The sequence below is a fragment of the Cynoglossus semilaevis genome, chromosome 8 (genome assembly GCF_000523025.1).
Source record: "Cynoglossus semilaevis isolate Cse_v1.0 chromosome 8, Cse_v1.0, whole genome shotgun sequence".
Classification (NCBI taxonomy): domain Eukaryota; kingdom Metazoa; phylum Chordata; class Actinopteri; order Pleuronectiformes; family Cynoglossidae; genus Cynoglossus; species Cynoglossus semilaevis.
In genome coordinates, this window is record NC_024314.1 from 1,665,872 (window position 1) to 1,686,862 (window position 20,991).

Consider the following 20,991-nt stretch of genomic DNA (forward strand, 5'->3'; position numbering starts at 1 on the left):
ATTTCTAAATGGCCAATATTGCGCATTATTTTATAATATGTTTAACTTTTTTGTTAATTTAGAAAACCTCTTTTTGGTTTGTTTAATTTTTAATACTTTTTGGAATATAATTTTTTTACAGTGTTATAGATGATTCTATCAATGTCCAAACCTTCAAAGACTTCACTATGGTGCAAATGGCTACCTTACTGTAGCAGCTTTCAATGCAACAGGCCAAAAAACCTTCATATGCTGTGAATAGATACACTCATTAAATTTTTTATTTCATTTATTTTTTAAATAATTGAGTTTAACACATTACCTTGTGCAGATTATTTGAAAATCTTAGTTCTGACTTTTAGGTAACGTTTTCCACTTAACAAAACAATTGAAATATTAACAATAACAGTCTCTGTAAGCAAATCCATTGGAGGAAAGACTTTTAGGTCGAATACATGTTTGTGATAAACTAGACTTTTTGAATTCGTTAAAACAATAAAAAACACTATTTTTTGGATGTAAAAAATCTAATCGAACGAAGAGATTTATGACACATAACACGAATGTTTCCCCATGGACATGTTTCATGTGGACATGTGTGTGAAGGATCCTTCTGCTGTGTGTATGTTTCATGTGGACATGTGTGTGAAGGACACGAGGTTCATGACTTCAGACAATTATAAAACACTTTTTTCTTTTTATTTCTGTTGTTTTTGTCATAACATGGTTTCCCTTCTGGGCCTGTACATTTAGATCGGTTGCACTCATTCTGCATACATGATGATAATAGTTAACACACTTTGGGAGGATGTACAACAGTGCAGGGATGACGTCAGTAGAATACAGAAGGTAATCGGAGGACGGACGCGTCCATCACACAGCCGGCCTCTTCGTGTGCTCCAAACAACGGTGCGTGGCATCTGATTGTCCCGGGGGCTCAGTTGTGGAAAAAAGCATTAAGGTCTTCATAAGGAGGAGCCCTGTCGTGGTGCGCGTGCACGTCCTGGAATGGGGAAATATTTTCCGAGTGCGCAGCGTCGTTGCGCGGCCCCGAGGGCCCATAGTGTAAGCTGTGGCCGGGTCGAGACGTGGCGAGTCCAGAATAATGCATAGAGTAGTGATAGTTCCTGTCCGTCTCCGAGGACTCCTGCTGCCGCCCCGACGCTCCACCATTGACGCACACGGGCGGGCTGTGCTGGCCCTCGTATTCCGGGCTGCTGTAGTCAGGAGACGTACCTCCAGGTTGGTACAGGGCGTCATAACCAGGGGGGTAGCTGTGACCCCGCAAATTGAGCGCGCCGCTGCCAGGCTGGTAGTGCGGGCTGGAGATGCGGGGGCAGCGGTAGGGGTATGGGTGGACGGAGAAAGGGGACGTGGGCATGTGAAAACGGGCTCCATCTGAACAGGGCTCAGTCAGGAAGTTCCTGGTGTTCAGCTGCAAGCAGCCTGCCACCAGGTTGGTGGTTGGCTGCGACAGGCCTTTACACAACATCTGCACGTAGGCCACCACATCCGGTCGTTTCCCATTGCGTAAAATCTCCCCAAGGGCCAAGATGTAATTTTTCGCCAGCCTTAGAGTCTCAATCTTGGAGAGTTTTTGCGTTTTGGAGTAGCACGGCACCACTTTGCGCAGATTGTCCAGCGCGGAATTCAAGTCGTGCATGCGCGTGCGCTCGCGCGCGTTCGCCTTCATCCTGCGCACCTTGGAGCGCTCCACGCGCGCCGCCGTCATCTTGCGTTTCTTCGGGCCGCGCTTCTTGGGCTTGTCGGCGCTGTTCTCGTCTCCACACTCGTCCTCGTCCATCTCCTCGTCGTCGTCGTCGTCGTCTCCAGCCATCTCAGACTCGGCTCGACTGCTGCCTTCCTGCGGTTCGTCCAGGTCATCGTCCCCGAGAAGACAGGACTCGTGTTCGTCACCCTTAACCTTACACTCCTCACTCCCATTGTCGTCCACCCAGTCGGCCGCCAGCCTCTGGACGTCCGGCAGCACCTCGCTGTACAGACGGCTCAACATTGTGGCAAAGCAAACCTGTAAGACACAAACGATATTTGACTTTAATATAAAGGGAGACGCAGGTCTAGGAACACTGGATGGTTAAAGATATTTGTCCTCAACTACGGTGGACCGAAAAGGTCCAACTGTTCAGTGACAGCAATCCAAATATATAATATATATGTAAAAAACAATAAAAGAAACTTTATGTTAAAGACAAATTACCTGACAAATTGAATTGGTATGATTACTCAGTTAATAGTGATGTCATTAATGAAATAAAGCAACAAGTTAAGCCACTCCAAGCCTTCCACAGTCTGTCCCCTGCAGCGGTCCGGCACATGGAGCGGTGCTGGTCTGCTTCACCACAGTCTTCCCTCCCCCAGGGACGCATTACGGCTGCGGTCCCTCCCCCGGCCTTTAAATTACCAACTGCAGAAAGATTCCATCACGGCCGAGCTGAAGTGGACCACTTCATCACAAGTATATTTGAGTGTCACTGCACACAGTCTACAGGCTGCGTTTCTATTTATCAGTGAACCTGCCTAGCTCTCCTATCTGTTGTTTCAATTTAATAATTTAACAATAGAAAGTTTTTGTCTAACCTCAGTCTGGATCCGAGGCCTTATCTTGGCTTCACATTTGAATTCAAGAGTTAATATTTCTATTGTCATGTGCATTGAACGAATTATGTCAATTCAGAGTACAACGACATTTCAATTTACCGTTTACAACGGTGCAAAATATATGGAAGAAATGTAGCAGTAATGAAACAAAACAACACTCGATTAAATTCAGTAACATAAAAAAGGAGTAAATTATTTATGCTTTGTGGAAGATATATTAAATATTTATATTATCTTCCATTCATATTATCCCACGGTATAATTAACGGTCCTAAATACAGGATAACCCGATAAATATCATTATTATTGTGAAACGTAATTAGACAGTGTTATAATCTACCAGTGTTTTCCTTCCAGACTCCCTCCGCCACGCAATTATGCCACCTAAACAGGCATTAATTAATGCGAAATTCAATCCCACAATCCCCCACTAGGAAAGCTTTAATTCCATACTGACTGAGCTTTGCACACATACCAGTATAGTGTTAGCTCAGCTGCGGGGAGTGAGGAGGAGACCGTGCACGTATTATTCTCTTTTTTTTATTTTTTATCTTGCAACCACAATGTAATTAATGCCAACCAATACCTTGTCAATTACCGCGGTCCTTGTCTCTACTGAGGATTATACTCCCCCACGCCCCCGTGCTCTGAAGCACGTCGTGGGGCGCGCGCACACGCACACAACGCACACACACTAGTATAATAAAAAAAAAACACTATCCTTTCTAATGTATTTTAGTTTGAATGACAATTATCACCACTTGAAGTCGTATTAGATATCCCATTATAAAGTGAATTTCCTGTTCTACCTGCGGACGGATCTACATCAGCGGCGCTGCGCAGACTGGATGTCTGTGTTTGAGTTAGACGCATGCAGGAGAAGGACAGAGAAGAGTACAGAGAGATAACCCTAATTTCCTATAGACGAGCTGAAGCACCAAACACCAACACTGACAATAATAACAACAACAACAACAACAACACAAAGGCTAAAACAAACACAGGTGAGCGTCTAAAATACTGTGCAAAATGTGCGCATCCTACCTCCGCGGTGGAGCTCAGTGACGGGGCTGGAGCGGGTTTGTTTACACCATGTCTCTCCGGGTGGGCATCTCATCCACACGCCTTGCGCTGCGCTCTGTTCGGCTGTGCTCTGCTCTGCTCACACCTCTCTCTCCTCTCCTGTCTCCTTGCTCATGTCTACTGCTGCTGATGATGATGATGCTGCTGATGCTGAGCTGATGCTGATGCTGATGCTGCTATCCCCAACCCAACCGCATGGAGGGAGCCGAGTGGCACCTTAGAGGCAGGACTGGGTGGGTTACATACCAGCTCTGATGCCAGGCCCATATGGCTGGCACGTCATTGGCAAGAGCCATCACATGAGAGCCGGTGATTGACATGCGGCCGCATTCACAGAGACTGGCTTCCCCCTGGGGGAGAGGGACTCGCCATCTGTCACCGAGCTGAAAGAGAAAATGCAATAAGGAGTCAAAGGCGGCGGATTCAAGCAGCTTCTCCTATAGTCTCCATCTTTGACACACACACACACAAAAAAAAGAAGGAAAAAAATGAAAACGTAATAAATAAAAATAATACGTCATAACCCTTAAATGACGTTATTCAATTCTATATTAAAACCTTTTTGAAATGCACCTTCTCATCTTTGTACACACGAGACGTGATTTGAAAATAATTCATCCTGATTAGGATTTGACAAGGAAAAAAAATATTAATGAATCTAGAAATCATTCACATTATCTTTGTTAAACAGGCTGAAAAGAACGAGCAGGAAATTCAAACAACTCCAGTATCAGGGCTCCTCGGACCTTTGTGCTGGGTGGGTGTGTGCAGGTTAAGGTTGGTTATTTCTTCCAATTAAATGTGTAATAGTTCATAAAGCACAGCAAATGGTTAAGAAACACATGGACCCAGCTTCTTCGTCGTGTTTACCGTTTCGTACGTCTGTGCTTCGTTTAAATGCGTTCATGTAAACATGATACCGTTTTGTACCAAAGCAACTCGAAAACGGACTAAAGTTTCTTATGATTCAGGAAATAAAAACATCCGAAAATCAAACGGCTTTACATATACGAATACATTCGTTTTTGACATTTGAATTTGAATTTAGTTTTATTTATGACAATTTTGGCCAGTTCATATAATCGTTTGTGAATATCTTGTTTTTGATTCAATGTAAACAGTCATGTGATATTCCATTGTGTATCATTTTGGAATTTGTTGCACTAGAATACTGCAGTTTTTCCCCAGAAGAGATTAATTAGACATTTTAGTGACGCAGCAATGTGAATATCTTTTTATTATAAAAATATGTTAACAATCTAATGCAGTGGTTTCCACAGGAAACGTGGAACTACTGCAGTGTGATTCAGTGTTATTGTAACTGCATCCCATATGTTTTTTGAGGATATTTGTCTTTAAGAAAATACGTGTTCAAAATTCATGTTATCTTATGTATCATATTAATACACGTTCTGTGTATATTATATCGGTTTCTGTTACCACTAGGTGGAGCTATGTTTAAAGCTGTGCATTAGCATGTAGCAATTTTTGTGCAGAGATTTGCAGAAATCAGTAACAAACACTATAACAAAGCAAAATTGACCACATGGAACAGATCCAGAGCAGAACCTTAGAACGTTTGTGCCCTTTGTAGTTTATGCTGCACTGACCAAACTTTGAGCAGATTAATTAAAACTTTTGTGCTGTGTAATTTACCAAAATGTAATGTTTAATCCACAATTTGTGTCTCTGAAATGTCAAGTAATGTGCATGAAATGTACCAGTGGGACTTATGTTGAAATTGGCCATGCACATTTGCTGCCTCTTTGGCAAATCTAAATTTCACACATGACTGATTTATTAAAATGAGCTGTAATGCTGTCATTTAGTGACTTTCACTTTAATACAAAGCTGTTTATCCCCAAAAGTATTTTTAGGGGCACGTATCATTTGGCAAAAAAAAAACAACAAACAAACAAAAATTGCATTATCGGGTTTAAATTATTGAAGAAAAGAGAGATAACGTAAGAGAGATTACATAATATGCTAATATCGGGCCGATAATATTGCTCGGCCGATATTATATACATACATACATACTGTACATGCTGGGAAACACAAAGGGCCAGAAATAAATAGGGGCACTGCTTTATAGATCAGAGTCAGGGTGCAATTGCCCAAACGAGCCATTTGAACTGAGCTAAGCGAGCGTTATGGTTTGGTTTGCCAGGGTTGGCACAGGTGCCTGTGGGCTGGCCGGTGCCAAAGGTGGCAGAGGCACAGATTGCAGAGAGGGGCCAGAAGATGGGGCAAGAGGAGAGAAGGAGACAGAGACAACGGGAGAAAATAACAGTGGAGAGGGAGAAAGATATGTTGCAGTGAAACATGTAGCAACACAGACTAAAAGCAATTGTGAAAATATTCTGTTAATAATCAACATGATGCATAGAAATTAGCTTGTCATGGGTTTTATATATTTAGAGCATTTATTGGAATTACCCCACCAAGAAAAAAATGACCCTACACTAAGACCTTCAAAAAAGGTCTTTCACCTATTTCTCCCACCAAGAAAAAAATGACTCTACACTAAGACCTTCAAAAAAGGTCTTCATCACATACTTGAACATCATTAACCCACCATTGAGGGTCACTATGGGGACTATGTTTTACAGGTTAGTTTGCATCATCCTTCTTAGGATTGTCCTTGACATATATTCTGGCTCCAGGTGCCTTTTCAGCAGTTTTTATTGGTCTTATACCTCATAGTCCAATTCTTTGAAAGGCTCCAGTTACAGACTGGCCTAATTAATCTCATGCTTGCTTTTATATCAGTTATAGAATTATTTTCTTCTTGTTTATCTGTATCTTGTGGCTCTTTGTGCTCTTACTGATACTAGTTGTAACCAGGTGTTTGACACTTAGCCTAAAACACTTAGTATAAATATTTTGTTCCTAGTTTTCGACACAAATGTAATGTTGTTGTACACGTTCAGTATATTTACAATATTTAAATGTTATGTTGTTTGTGTTAAGTGTAAATTAGCTGTTTAAACCAGGGTGTACCTCCTCGTTCCACCACGACCTAATCCTAAACAAAAACAAAAAGAAGTGGCTCTGTAACAATTAACACGGTTTAGTAACAACGTAATGACATCTAGTGGTTGCCAGTGTTCATTACATTTAAAAGAAAAAATCTAATATTTTAGTTTTATTAGCACGGTGTTTTTCAAAAGTATGATATAGTTATAGTGATTGATTGGTATGATTGGTATAGATGTGTGTAACATCACAAAGGAAAAAACAAAATTGTAATATTTGAATTAAATTTGAATCCATGTACCTTTCAGTTTCAGATTTCACTGAAGTATGACAACGTAACTGTTATGCTTGAAGTGCAAGCAGAGGGTTAGGGTTAGTTTTATTTAATCATATATTTCTCTGAAGATTTTACACACAAGATTTCCATCTGAAAACCTTATTTTCTTAATCCTAACGTATTTGAAACCGGAAGTCACGATTACTGGCGTCACCGCGTGGCAATGTGGAGAGTGACACGTTTTGTGGGTTAATACTGCTTTTATCCTAGTATAAGTTTTGTTCAGGACTATGGATGTTTTTGTGAAAATGTTACCACAGTAAGACTGTAGCTGTTTCCTGTCTCTTAATTTGTAAAATAAATAAATAAAAAGTTTTACTGGGAAAGAGGAAACTGCTATATTTTTAAAATGCAATAATGTGTAGAACAGGCATGGGTAACCTACAGCCAGTGGGCCGGATACTGCTCGCCGGGCTTTCTAATCCGACCTGCCAAACACTGGTACATGGTACAGTAAAGACTGATGTCAATCCTTCTGTTTCATGCATGGCAACAAATCAACTGTAATTTCTGTTGAAGCCACTAAATGATGGCAGGCAGCAAATGTCCAAAATTATCTTTTGTAGTAGTTTCGATTTATTCAAATTCTTAACATCCTTTTGGATCTTGAGTTTGAAAAGTTTGCCCATACCTGATGTAGAAGAAGAAAAAGTAGAAGAAGACACCAATTTGAGATGAACTGTAATGAACAAACAAAAGCCACATTTGTATATTATAGATCCTTATGACCTCAACTCATCCCCTGTAACTATAGGAGTCATGAGTACACTGTTTGTTATGGACAGATACTGTAGTTAACCATGAGTACTGCATGCACCTGATGTAGGCTGTTGGCTGTTCACACAGAGATAATGTACAGTTTTCACCGTGTTGCTACCAAGCGTGGTTAAACATTAGCATATAAACACTCTTCTCCAAAAGTGCCTCACTTGAAACTTGCACTCACACAGTCCTTGTACACACAGGCACGAGCGTTACACACAGTCCTCACTGTGAGAGAAACAGTTTCCATGGCAATAAATTTCCCCACCGACTGTCTCTTATACATTTTCCACAGTAACTCAAATAGCCAGCGGACACAGAACAATGACCCATTTAACTCCAGGGCTGAATGAAAAAAAAACAGCTTAAAAATAAATCAAGGGGCAGGAAATAACGAGGAGTAATAACAGTGACAATAGTGGAAGGAATGATAAAGATGTATATTCCACCGTTGTTATTATCCAGAGCAGTGAAGGCCCCACAGGAAGCATAGGTGTAAATGAGTTCATTAAATCAAACACAACACTGGACCTGTGAAGTGGTCCAGACACGGGGGACAACTGTGATTTCCTCACTCACTCTCCTGACTGACTGACTGACTGAATTAATACATGATGTTTCTGTGAGGACAACTGATCATTCACGTCACTGACACTCGACGTTATGACGCAGCTGTGTGCGCGCGTGTGTGTGACGTCAGGCATTTCGCAAGTAATTCAGTATCTGTTAGGTTATGGACCACGTGACACAGTTTTCTGTTTCGAATAAACTTCAAATTGTTCGGGGGCGGAGGGGTGGACTCACAAAGAGAGAGTGAGAATGAGAGAGAGAGAGGAGGATGTCTCCATCCTGGGAGAGAGGCTGGCGGGGGAGGAGGCTGAGGTGGGGGGAGTTCCACAGAGCTGTAAACCACGAGCCCATGAATCCACTGCCGAGTTGAGATGCAACTCCGTACACGTGCTGTTACATTTTTCATCTACATCAGCGTCGACGGTGAAACAACACGTTTAATCGTCGCTTCCCGTTGACAGACAACAGAGCCTCATATATAAGTCGGACTCGACTCTACGTGCAGTCGCCGTCATCTGTGTGCACGCGAGGGGCTGCTGACAGCCGCTGCCATGGAGTCACTGCTGCCCGCACAGCCGGGAATGATGGAGAGAGACGAGGACAAGGACGCAAAAAGGAAGATCCAGTTCTCCGTCCCCTCCTCCGTACCCGCCCAGCTTGACCCGCTACAGGTGGAGATGGTGAGAACCAGATTTAAAGTGACTTTGTAATGGAGGAGTAATGAGGTCAAATCCCAATCTTTTTGGCATGACATAATTCATACGACCTTTTGAGTTATTGACAACTTTTAAAGGAAGGTTAAGTGAGATTTTCTTAACATATAACCTGTAGGCCTTTTCACCAGAAATTTAAACTGGTCTGAAATCGAACCCACGACCCTCCGGGTGTAAGGCAAACACACTACCTTCGAAGAAAAATCGAAGCGGAATAGTTTCTATTGAAGTTGCCCATGTTTATTGGTGAAATAAAATACCCAGCAGGTGGCGATAATTATACTCAAAGGATAGGAAGTATGTTTAGAAACTAAAGTATGTAATGTTTGATGTATTTTTAGTGTAGCTGTGGATTAATCGCGATTAGTCATGATCATTTTTGTAATTAATCAAGCTGAACACACATTCCTTAATTTGACAAAAATAAATCTGTATATTGTATAATTAGGGGTGTTCTAAGTCTTACGTCTCTTAGCAATTTGGAATATAAGTTTTGTCAAAGTTTGGCCGCCACTAGAACGTACAAAATGACAAAACAATTTCCAGAAGAACAAGCCATTCATTTAACAAAGTTCACCATACTGCTTGCTCTAGTGGCGAATGTTTGGACTCAGTTAGATTTTTCAAATAAATTGGAAAAATACAGCAATGTTGCCCAAGTGCACGCCTCCAAAATAAGGGCTGCTGTGTTTAAAGCAGTATTTGGAATCACTTAACAGAAGCCGTTTCATACTTCCCCTTTAACGTCTAAAAACGTTAAACGAGATACGATGTTTTCCTCTCTCAGCACTCATCTTGGCAGACAGTTGCATAATCTTGTGGGCTGCTGTGGGATTAAACAAAGCTGTTCAGCCTTAGTGTTTGTTCGTCCTAAAAGTGACAAGGCATCTGTGCCCAAAGAATGTAGAGAGTAGGCATGTCCGATATTAACTTTTTGCCGATATCGGATATGCGGATATTGTCCAAACACTTAATTTCTGATTTCGATATCGACTGATACCGATATAAGCCTGATAATATTTATTTATCTGTACAAACCACTGTATGAGTAGGAGATGAATTAAATGAGCCTGCAACACTGCCATCTAGTGACTTTCACTTTAATATACAGCCCTTTTCCCCCAAAACTATTTTTGACGAAGCCCAGGAGCAAAAAAAACATAACGATTCCTACATATATTACATAATATGCTAATATCGCGGCGGGCCAACATCCGTAATAGAGACGTAAACCGCTGTTACAGTACTTAGAGTATTTTAACCTTACAAGGAAATGAATGGCAAGCCAAAACTGCATCATGACAGTTTTCCAATATTCACGACAGAATTGACGAGTGCTTGCGTCAGTTTTATTTTGCTGATGCTGAATCACCTCAAAATAAAAACTAGACGTGCTGACATGGACAAAGACAAACTGTCTCTTCTAAATACTGCAGTGTGAACGGTAATAACGTTAGCCTGTGCAGTATATGGAGACAGGGCAGCTATAAAAGTCAATATTGAAGCCAGTGAAGGACGTCAAGGTAACACTGAGAGAACTCCTGGACTCAGTCCTCAGCTAAGTGGTCCTGGAGGTGGTTTTTTCAGCTTTCAGGACATCCGCGTCTTAATGGCCTGAGGTTCCCTAGAGCGGAGTCTTCATCGGCTGTCAGGTGCAGTATCCTAAACCTTTATTTCTCCCCAGAGAAGGGATTGGAAAGAGGGTTTCAAACTGGAATGTAATTACATTTATAGATCAATAACGTCCAGCCAAGTATTGTCGACACATGATTTTTTACAGCCCAACCTGGCACCTATAAAACGTTGTTTGTGTGAATTGCCGACTCTTTGTTCTCTTTTTCATTTTAACAGCAACAAAATGTGTCAGAAACCAGCGGTGACCAAAAGTCGACCAAGATTAACAATTGTTGGGTTGCAAAGGTGGAGCTTGTACCATTTCTTGGTTGTACCACAGATGTGAGCGCATCTATGGCTTCCATAGCATTTGTACCATGACACAGACAAGGCAGATTCATGCTTTAGTAATAATCAATAACTGATCAAATCTTTGCTTTGTTCCTCAAGATTTCCACTTAGTTACCAGTGAGCTTAGCTAAGCGTGGATTTGTTTCCTAGACCGCTGACATCAGGATTTGATAGTCACATAAAATGCCTAACTGACCTACGTGAAAAGCGAAGGTGAAACACTCTGTGACCTGCAGGTGCTTAACATTTTGGCTATGGCACTGATAAAAAAGGTCAGTGTGTTTGGAAAGGCTCTCAGAGACTCGTGAGTGTTCAACCTGTGGCTACTTTTGTTTCTCCAATTGTGTGCAAACAGTTTTGGCCGCAGTGAGTTTAAATACCAGACGGTTACACAGTGTATGTGCAGGCAAGTAGAGAGGAGAGGATCCGAGAAAAATACTCGGATACCAGTGACAATATTCTGATCAATGTCTAAAAAGTAACTGAAATCAAAATGAAACCATATTTAGTAAGAATTTTATTTTGTACAATCGTTAGCAACATTGTTACTTCTTTGGCTTTGCCTAATAAATAAAGATTCAAGTGTGGAAATGAATTCACAGATTGCACACACACATACATACATATCTGCAAGTATTGAAGGACAAAAGCCTGTAGGAGTCACTTGAAAGTTGCAGCCCACACATTCAGTGCCTACACTCTGAGCTGTGATTGGTTTGGCAGCTTCTCATACAACATCTCCCAGCAATAAGATGTTCGATAAAAATAGAAGCAATGATAAATATATCGTGTTGCAGAATACTTTACAGGGCTGATTTTACCTGGCGTTGGTCTCAACACTGTGTGCTGTGGCGACGCTCGGCTTTATACAAGTTTGTGATGTTACATAGAAACTCATGATGCTCATGTGAGTGTGCAGAGAAGGCGCGGCGGTGGTGGAACAGTGGGTGTGAGCTATACTGCAGTCGTGATGAGTGGTTGGATTTTGAAATTTACTCCTGCACTTAAGGATAAACCCAAACCACAACGCTAACAAAGTACGACTTAGCACATGTCTCCATTTGCTGTTTTGCTGTTCCTAGTCATCAACATGTGACAGTTATTGTTTTCTTGTTCTGTCTGTCTAAGATTCGAAGGCGGAGGCCAACACCAGCTACTCTCTTCAGAACGACAGATCCGCCCTCACCAGAGGAAGAAAAAAGCCCACACCAGGTAGACCTGCTGGTTTGGAAGGAGAGAAACTAATTTCGAAATGAGTGACATTTGACAGGGAAAGGTGCTTTTTAGAGACCTGGGGGGGGGGGGGGGGGAAAGAATATGTGGAGGCAAGTGTCAAATTGATGAGAGCGAGTGGGTGAGGAACAACAACAAACATGAAGTGGAGTCAATACTTTCTTTGACGGCAGTTGTATTTGTGGTGTTTCATGTCTTACCTCTTCTACTACAGTACACATTTCACCACTTCACCTGTCACTCCACACTGCTGCACCGTACCTGTCCCTGTGGGACATTTGACATTGGTGTCAGTTGTTTTTCCAAATTTCCTCCATCTCCAGTCTGACACTCAATGCCAACATGTAAATTGTATTTTTCACAAGATTTTATACTACCAATTTTAATGCTTTTGACACATTCTGATTTTCCAATTATTTTTATTTTACTTATTTATTTATTAGATAAATAGCATTTATTTTTTTCTTGAGGTGCCAACGTTATTTCTTGACTTGTAACGTGAGTCTAATTTTTTTTTTTTTTTTTTTTTTTACAGTGGCTTCTGGGAGAAACCGGAGCAGTGAAACTGGTACCGACGTCAACCTACCAGCCTCCCTCACTTAAAGGTAAATGTTGTTTTACTCTTTATCTCATAATCTGCTAAAATAAAACCCAATAAACAGCTCAGAAGATCCTAAATAACCATCAATGGTTTTGACGCAGAAGGTGTGCACGTCTGTATGTGTGTGAATTTATGTGTGTTATGTGGGATGATGACAAGGAGAGGCAGATGTCTGTCCTGGATCATCCTGGATTATAGGATGCGTGCGAGCAACAGGGCATAGACACACATAAGAGAGGAAGAAAGTGAGTTAATGACTCAGATTAAACCACTACTTCCTGTTTTTATGTAAGCCCAAGTTCAGAGTACATCGTCGCCGGTTTATCTGTGTAATAGCTTTTCCCATAACGACATAGCTTTTCCCATAAATCTTTAAAAATAATAATAATAATAATAGAAAAACGTGTTAACCTCATCAGGTTGGGTTGGAGTGGTGATCAACCTTGATAAAAACATCTCTGCAACTTTTTGCAACGATTCATGTTGTAGCTGTACAGAGGATGGCCCAGGCCCATCTGGCTTCTCTGGAAATCACTTCTGCGGACAAAGAAGACTCCTCCCCTATTTTCTCCAGTGAGGAAAAAGAGGCACGAGACGTGGGAAAGAGCCCACAGGCAGACTTACGTACAGGTGTGTAACCGACGCTGCAGTATCTCTAGACTTGCGTCGCACTTGTCTTTACTGTTTGAACTCTCCCCGTGTCAGATCCGATTGGACGGAGCAAACCGTTGGGCAGCGAAGGTTTCTGGTAAAACGTTTGTGGTCCGTACCAAAAACATGGAGAAGAAGGGGAAGTCAAAGGGAGAGAAAGCATCAGAAGGAGAAAGATAACGGAGGACCCTGTAGAAGTCCTAGTACTGTTAGGAACCCAGCTTTCTGAACTCCTGCATTGGTTGTGTTTTGTGCATACTTGGGGCTGTTTAGTATCTCTTTGTGTTTACCACTTTCATGAGTCCACAGTGTTTTGTCAGTGACCTTGGTTTCTCCTAAAGGACAGCAAGGTTCTCATGGACTTGGATTTCAGTTTTCGCACCACTAAAGCTGGGCTGAAGTTCCTTCATCTTGCGCTATCGTTAACATCAGCTGCTTTTCCACAACTGCCCTCTAGTCCAACTTGTAATATGTAACATGTCAATGTAGTATCTTCAGAAGAACACGGCAGCAGCTTATCGCCTTTGCCATATTTCACGTGTCAATAAATGTGGTTTTAGCCTGAACAGATTCAAATCTGGTTCAGTAAGACAGAAAACTTGCAAACGCTGTGTTAATGTGTAGTGATTGTGTTTGGGTTCTGACAGACACTGACTTTTAAAACATGACGAATAATGTTATAAACATCTGAATGGTATTTGTAGGGTCAAAGGTACGAGTTTGAGGTCTTCGGTGTGATTTAGTGTTATATTTATTTTTCAAAATGGTAGGAAACGTGGACCAAGCCGTCGACAAAAGAAACTTAGAAATATCATTAACAAAGAAAATTGATTTTTATGATACATTCCAAACCAGTAGAGTCCCTCTTAAATTTTCAACAACATCACTGAAGGCTTGAAGGGGATATTTTCACTATAGCAGTATATAGCACCTCTAGTGCATAGACGTTATTGTAAAAATGTAGTTTCTTTAGTTTTTTGGCACTTTTAGTGTTCCTGACACTTATTATTTAAACAGAACTGAGTTGAATTTATAAGTATTTTGGCAGAGGTGACCTTTGTAGTTAACCACTTTGAATATCATTCTACCTTTGGGTTAACTTTACAATCTCAAATGCTGCGGTCACTAAATGATCAATGAAATAGAAAGGACTTCAGCCCTTGCAGCAGCTTGAGCTCACTGTACAGACAGAGATGCATGCTTTAATAAAGACATATCCATGTACGCTTTTGCTTCATGTCATGTTTGTATTCTGCACAATATACTTATTCATTTTGTATCACACTAGAGTTAAAGGCAGTGCCCGCTTGGTGGTTAAAGAAGCTTGGGTCCGGTAGGTTTCAGGTTCGAGTCCACCAGCTGCCAAGTTACCACAGAGGTGCTCTGAGCATGGCACCGTCCCCACTCACTGCTCCCCGGCAGCTTAAAGCTGCCCACTGTTCACATTGGTGATGGGTTAAAAACAGAGGTCACATTGTGTTGTGTGCAGTGGTGTGCTGTGTCACAATGACAAGTAGTTCACCTTCCTTCCCTTTTCCTTGGCAGCACCATTGCTTAAGCAAGTATTTCTGTTTAAAATTATATAACATTTTTGTGTGCAGTTAGTTATGTGAAAAAGATAAAATATGAAATAAAATAAAAACAGAAACCAACTAGTTTTTAAGTCAAATACCCTCACCAAATTTTTGAGCTACACAACAACACTTTGGCTGTGTCACCTGAGTACACAGGACAGGCTAAAACCAAACAATACATCAACGACAGTGTCATGTTTTCGTGTTTTAATGATTTACATTTACATTTTGGTGACACAAATAGCAAGTGACACATTCATTCCAAAAAGTTAAGCATTTCCTTGAAAAAACAAAAGAAAACAATTATATTATCTTATATAATTTTTTATTTAATTTAATATTTTTTCCACTTACAAATAAATTGATTTGTACTGACACTCGGTGTTCAATATGTAAAATTACACCTTCTATCTAGTCTATTGCAGTTACCCAACCCACACTTAGAGTCGTTTTATAGCTCTATATTACCACCTAGTGGTATCTAATTGTTTGGCAGTCCTTGTCGTACAGACCAAAAAAAGATGGAGGTACAGCCTATTTCCACAAAGCCATAATTCACGCTCTGCATTGATATAAGAGTTGGGAAGATGATGTATTAGGTTGAAAATTTTTCGAGTCATTGTTTTTCATTTTTAATTAAATTGAAGGATAAACGCTAAGCAAGTCTAAACGACCTTTTTATTTTAATGGAAATTAAAGTAGAAGTATTTAGAGTAGGGCTTTATTTAATGTTTTTTGTGCCTTTATTTCCTAACGATTTAGCAGTTTATATTGTTTACTATGCTTTGTTTAGTGTTTTGTTCGATGTTTTGAATATACAGCATGTTAAAATGATAATTTCTCAGACGATAGATAAGATAGATAGATAGGTAACGGTGTAGTTGGCAATTTGCAACGATTTACTTCGGTTATGCGCATGCGTAAACGGGCCGCACTGCTTCCTCGGTATGTGGGCCACACGTGTAAGAAGTTATTCCTAATTTGCGGCTTGAACCAGGTCAGGATGAACGGCTGAGACAGAAAGGTAAGTGATTTTTGGAAATTTTAAGTCCCTAATTCTGGCGTTTTTACCCAATGTATTAATTTTAGCTCAAAAGCTTAGACGTAGACTTACTCTTCATTGTTTGCATGACCTTCAATGTGGCCTTTTTGATCCATGGATCCAGGAGAGACCGTTAGTTTTTATATATTACATTAAAATATATATTAACATATGTCTACTGCTGTAGATGTATATTTTAAGCTGCTGATGTCAGTTAATGATTTTTATTTGAATGTTTGATACCTTGGTGAGAGTAGAAAATGTACCATCAAAAAAGACTGACAATCAGGCAGTCAATCAATCAATCAATCAGAGCTGAATGACTTCAAACTCAATTCAATTTATTTGGAGTTGATTCAATCAATACAGTCACGAAATGAATGAAACTGCATTCTGAGTATAGTTATAATTAGCACCTCAAATGTATCTTTTAACAATTGAAATGCTAGAATTCACTAGACCGTTCAATTCTTCCTAGCTTTTACAAAAAATACCCCAGTCACATCGTCCACACCAACACTCATGTCCCGAGGCAGAGTATAAACCTCTAGTCGGATTAAGGTGAAGCCAGTCTCCTGTAGACTGGCACAGACCTGGGCCTCATTCAGTGGAACCACAGGAATCTTTACTCCTGGGCCCCCCAAATAGTAACTCTCTTCTAGGGCTCCTATAAGCAGGAGGTGACCATTTTGGCGCAAAAGGCTGCTAATATGACCCATAGCCTTGGTGAAAGTAGCCAGGTCAGGACTGGAACTCTCTAGACAGAAGCAGGACACGAGACAGTCGGCCTTTCCTTGAGGAAGAACATCAGGGGACACGGGCTGAGGAAGATGGATATTTACTGGAACTACGTCTTTGACGACCTCACGGAGCCTTGCGATTTTCTCTCTCACTGCAGAGGGACTGAAGAGAACAATATCAACCAAATTTTGTTGAAAATAATCCAATCCAATTTAGAAAAGTGTATCTATGTTGCATAATCATGATAAACTATGATCACGAATAAATATATTTTTCCATAAAACAGATTAGAACTTGGCATTATTTGACAGCCTTGTTTGGCTTGTTTACATTTGGTAGAACAACAGAAAATCAATGACTGAAGATAGATATAGGTAAAGATAAATGCGATCTATAGACTCAACAGTGACTGCTTACCCGCGTCCTTCCAGCTTGCAAACGTGCTGGAAATATGGTGTCCAGTCTAAACTGCTTTTCTCATCCTGAAGCCAGCCTTTCAGCTCCTGCCGGTTGACCTCCAGGAAGTCCGTCAAGAGCACTTTGTTGAAAACCTCACAGCCGCTCATCACCTGGTACAGGGTGGGACCTGAACCTATGTCCACAAGTAGTTCACCACTAATATCACCTAAAAGGGTTAGAGCACAAACGTATCAAACATATAAATCTGTATGAAAACTAACAACAAAATACAAAGGTACACATAAGATGCATGAAGATAAGATGTATTTTATTTTCCTCTTACCGTCAGTGAAGGCTCTGTGAAAACAAGCCAGTTTCCAAGGCACTATACTGTCCTTCCTTCCAAAGTCGGCCCGTGGTGAAGTGTAGTTATTTTGTAAGTATGCTGCAGGATCAAAGCTTTGATAGATGTCTGCAATAGCAGCTATTTCATTCTCTTTGCATTTACCTTCCATTTTCAATTTACCTTGTAGGTCTGCCGAGACTGGTAGTCAGTGGTTATGTCACAACAACTAGCCACTCGGCCGCCTTTTATATTTGTACTGTGTGTGCACTGTTATCTTTATCTTTGCTTTGGGCAACCCAGAGCTCCACAAAAAGATAATTATCCTGCTTTTTAGCCTGAGTTCCTACCTGATAGTGTTTGTTCTGTTTACTCCCCCGAGGCACTGTTAGAATTAGTTCTTCACACTGGATCCACTAATGGACTTTTTTGCGAGACCTTTAGATCATCTGCCCAACTTACAGTCTCAGGGTTGTGAAAGACATTTTCTATGAATTTACTTGACTCTCCTAAACACAGATATCCTAAATTAGGGAACTGACAAAGGGAGTAAAACAAGACGGCTTAATTTAGCTTTTTTATTAAATAGCAGAGTATTAAAATACAATTTTAAATACATATGATTACAGTATTTTATCTGTCAATTGTAAAAGCAACCAAATGCATTTCCCCACTTCACTGTATGTTGCAGATAGAATTAATTAATGGAGTTGATTCTGTTGACCAGCAAATAAAACAAACAAACTAAACATTTGCTGAACTTAATGTGAAAATCAGTATTGCTGATCTTTATATTTTTCCCACTGCTATATAATGTAAATGTAACAAGAACAAATCTTCTTCAGTTATGTATGTATGCATGGATACATTTACATTTAATCTATTTATTTGCTTAGTGCAGCCTGCAGCAAAGTAGAGTCGGGTTCTTTTCCTAGCTCAGAGAGGCTGATGAGGAACACAGAGAGAAAGATAAAGGTCCACTGAAGACCAGGACATATATAATAGAATAATACACATTAGACCAGGGCTACATGAGCCAATTTAGTTGTCTGTGGTCCAAGGTAAGAGGCATTTAGACACACAGTAGCTGATCGTCTTTGCTTTGTCATATGAAGATATTGTAAGCACAGGAAACACAACATAGACCTGATAAACACATGCAAGCCGAGCCGTTTAAAACACAAGCTGTTTGGGTAATATTGGGAATATTTTTAATCTTCTGTAAGATTTTAGTCTTTAGACAAGGTGAAGAAGCAGGTCAAGACCTGGGGTTGAAGATGTTGCCCTAGTACTTTACAAAGAAACAAAAAGATCACTTGACCATATGTTGAAAGATACCATTGTCACTTTTGTTAATTTGTTTTTTTTGCCTTAAAGCTATTTTACTTTTCCCTGTCCCTATAAAGTCATTTACATCTGTTTGCAGTAATTAGATAAACATAAACAAATATTTGCTCTTGTTCTGGAAATCTATTAAGTAAGCAGTGGCTGTTTTTTTTTGTTTTTTTGTTTTTTCTTAAATAACTTAAGAGGTAAGCCCAAGCATAGATACTGTAACATGGATTTCTTTTAAAATAACAAGTAATGGAAATGTTTTGATGATCTTTTTTTATCATATGCTTAACAATCAGCTGTGGTATTTGTCAGTGCTGGGTGACTTTTTTGTCTTTCTGTTTCTAATGTTTCTAAACTCAATGCCCAGTGTTGTCAAGTCTTGACTAATTAGTGGAAATAATATGATAAAAAATACAAATATTTCTTATTATTCATTTTATCAAGATGTGGATTTGATTGAAGATCTAAAGTATTATTAAGAAACTTCTCATATGTTCTCTATTTATTTCTGTTGTTATTTTAATGCTTATTTATTTGTAGTTACGTCATTTGTTGTCCCGTGCATGCGTGGCAAGAGCTTTTAAATTATACCAGAAGTCTGCGATCACATTTTTCAAACAAACATTTGGTCGTCATCGAGTGTGTGTTGGTGTCACGAGGGGAATGATAATGTGACACAAACAAACTTTTTACGTTTAAACTACATAATGAAGCAGTTTTATGTGTTGTCCAGTGATGTTTATGGACAAGACCTGGGGTTGAAGATGTTGCCCTAGTACTTTACAAAGAAAAAAAAAAGACCACTTGACCATATGTTGAAAGATACACTATATTACCAAAAGTATTGGCTCACCTGCCTTGACTCCTACTATGAACTGAAGTGCCATCCCATTCCTAACCCAGAGTTCAATATGATGTCGGTCCACCTTTTGCAGCTATTACAGCTTCAACTCTTCTGGGAAGACTGTCCACAAGGTTGAGGAGAGTGTTTATAGGAATTCCTCCTCCACCAAATTTCACAGTCAGCAAAATGCAGTCTGAAATGTACCGTTCTCGTGTACCGTGTATTGTCACTTTTGTTAATTTGTTGGTTTTTTTTTGCCTTAAAGCTATTTTACTTTTCCCTGTCCCTATAAAGTCATTTAATTACATATGTTTGCAGTAATTAGATAAACATAAACAAATATTTGCTCTTGTTCTGGAAATCTATTAAGTAAGCAGTGGCTGTTTTTTTTTGTTTTTTTGTTTTTTCTTAAATAACTTAAGAGGTAAGCCCAAGCATAGATACTGTAACATGGATTTCTTTTAAAATAACAACAAGTAATGGAAATGTTTTGATGATTTTTTTTATCATATGCTAAACAATCAGCTGTGGTATTTGTCAGTGCTGGGTGACTTTTTTGTCTTTCTCTGTTTCTAATGTTTTTAAACTCAATGCCCAGTGTTGTCAAGTCTTGACTAATTAGTGGAAATAATAATAATGATGATAAAAAATACAAATATTTATTTTTATTCATTTTACCAAGATGCGGATTTGATTGAAGATCTAAAGTATTATTAAGAAACTTTTTTCTCTATTTATTTCTGTTTTTATTTTAATGCTTATTTATTTGTAGTTACGTCATTTGTTCTCCCGCGCATGCGTGTTTTTCAAACAAACATTTGGTCGTCATGGAGTGTGTGTGGGTGTCACGAGGGGAATGATAACGTGAGGCAAACAAACTTTTTCAAATTTTTTTTTGCTACTTGACTAACTTGACCAAAGTAATGGAGATGTACCAGCCGAGCGCAGTGGTCCTTTAGTGTGGAGCTGATTCAACATCACTATTAAAGATATGAAAAGAAATGGTTTTAATCTTTTCACAACTATTGACTAAAGAGTTAGTGGCACATCAACTGGACCAATCCAGTACAGACAAGTTTGACTACAACCAGAACAAGTAGAGTTATTGCATTTACTTCATTTGAATTTGCAGAAGAGAAGGAGAAGGAGGGAGAGGACATTGGGATGAGGACTTTGAAGTATGTGCTAGATGTACAGTTGTTTTGACTTTATCCAAAAAAA

General features: G+C 39.8%; 3 protein-coding genes and 1 long non-coding RNA gene across 5 annotated transcripts; 2 read left to right on the plus strand and 2 right to left on the minus strand.

Moving 5' to 3' along the window:
* Positions 1-656: 656 nt before the first annotated feature.
* On the minus strand, positions 657-4,159 carry LOC103381479 (neurogenic differentiation factor 2-like). Of its 2 annotated transcripts, none has more exons than XM_008313826.3 (2): positions 3,643-4,159; positions 657-2,008 (listed from the first exon to the last, which is right to left on the minus strand). In XM_008313826.3, the coding sequence occupies exon 2, from the start codon at positions 1,991-1,993 to the stop codon at positions 917-919; it is 1,077 nt and encodes a 358-aa protein (XP_008312048.1). In that variant the 5' UTR covers positions 1,994-2,008; positions 3,643-4,159; the 3' UTR covers positions 657-916. The 2 variants fall into 2 exon arrangements, with proteins under 2 accessions (XP_008312048.1, XP_016889458.1); XM_017033969.2 differs by lacking the exon at positions 3,643-4,159 and adding an exon at positions 2,198-2,405.
* A 4,425-nt stretch (positions 4,160-8,584) lies between these two features.
* Positions 8,585-14,716, plus strand: LOC103381481 (protein phosphatase 1 regulatory subunit 1B-like). The gene is made up of 5 exons (XM_008313829.3): positions 8,585-9,009; positions 12,136-12,219; positions 12,776-12,845; positions 13,331-13,471; positions 13,547-14,716. Exons 1-5 carry the CDS (start codon positions 8,881-8,883, stop codon positions 13,591-13,593), a joined length of 471 nt encoding a protein of 156 aa, XP_008312051.1. The 5' UTR covers positions 8,585-8,880; the 3' UTR covers positions 13,594-14,716.
* A 1,007-nt stretch (positions 14,717-15,723) lies between these two features.
* LOC112487368 (uncharacterized) lies at positions 15,724-17,678 on the plus strand. Its single transcript, XR_003050413.1, has 3 exons — positions 15,724-16,090; positions 17,338-17,482; positions 17,598-17,678. It is a non-coding gene; the product is annotated as an uncharacterized LOC112487368 (long non-coding RNA).
* On the minus strand, positions 16,378-19,791 carry pnmt (phenylethanolamine N-methyltransferase). The gene is made up of 3 exons (XM_008313830.3): positions 17,592-19,791; positions 17,267-17,474; positions 16,378-17,011 (listed from the first exon to the last, which is right to left on the minus strand). The coding sequence occupies exons 1-3, from the start codon at positions 17,761-17,763 to the stop codon at positions 16,573-16,575; spliced, it is 819 nt and encodes a 272-aa protein (XP_008312052.1). The 5' UTR covers positions 17,764-19,791; the 3' UTR covers positions 16,378-16,572.
* Between the last annotated feature and the right edge of the window lie 1,200 nt (positions 19,792-20,991).

Coding starts and splice junctions, on each gene's coding strand:
- LOC103381481 (XM_008313829.3), top strand. CDS start 8,881: ATGGAGTCACTGCTGCCCGCACAGCCGGGAATGATGGAGAGAGACGAG. Junction 9,010..12,135: donor ACCCGCTACAGGTGGAGATG/GTGAGAACCAGA, acceptor TGTCTGTCTAAG/ATTCGAAGGCGGAGGCCAAC. Junction 13,472..13,546: donor ACAGGCAGACTTACGTACAG/GTGTGTAACCGA, acceptor TCCCCGTGTCAG/ATCCGATTGGACGGAGCAAA.
- LOC103381479 (XM_008313826.3), bottom strand. CDS start 1,993: ATGTTGAGCCGTCTGTACAGCGAGGTGCTGCCGGACGTCCAGAGGCTG.
- pnmt (XM_008313830.3), bottom strand. CDS start 17,763: ATGGAAGGTAAATGCAAAGAGAATGAAATAGCTGCTATTGCAGACATC. Junction 17,475..17,591: donor TCACAGAGCCTTCACTGACG/GTAAGAGGAAAA, acceptor TAACCCTTTTAG/GTGATATTAGTGGTGAACTA. Junction 17,012..17,266: donor TGCAAGCTGGAAGGACGCGG/GTAAGCAGTCAC, acceptor TGTTCTCTTCAG/TCCCTCTGCAGTGAGAGAGA.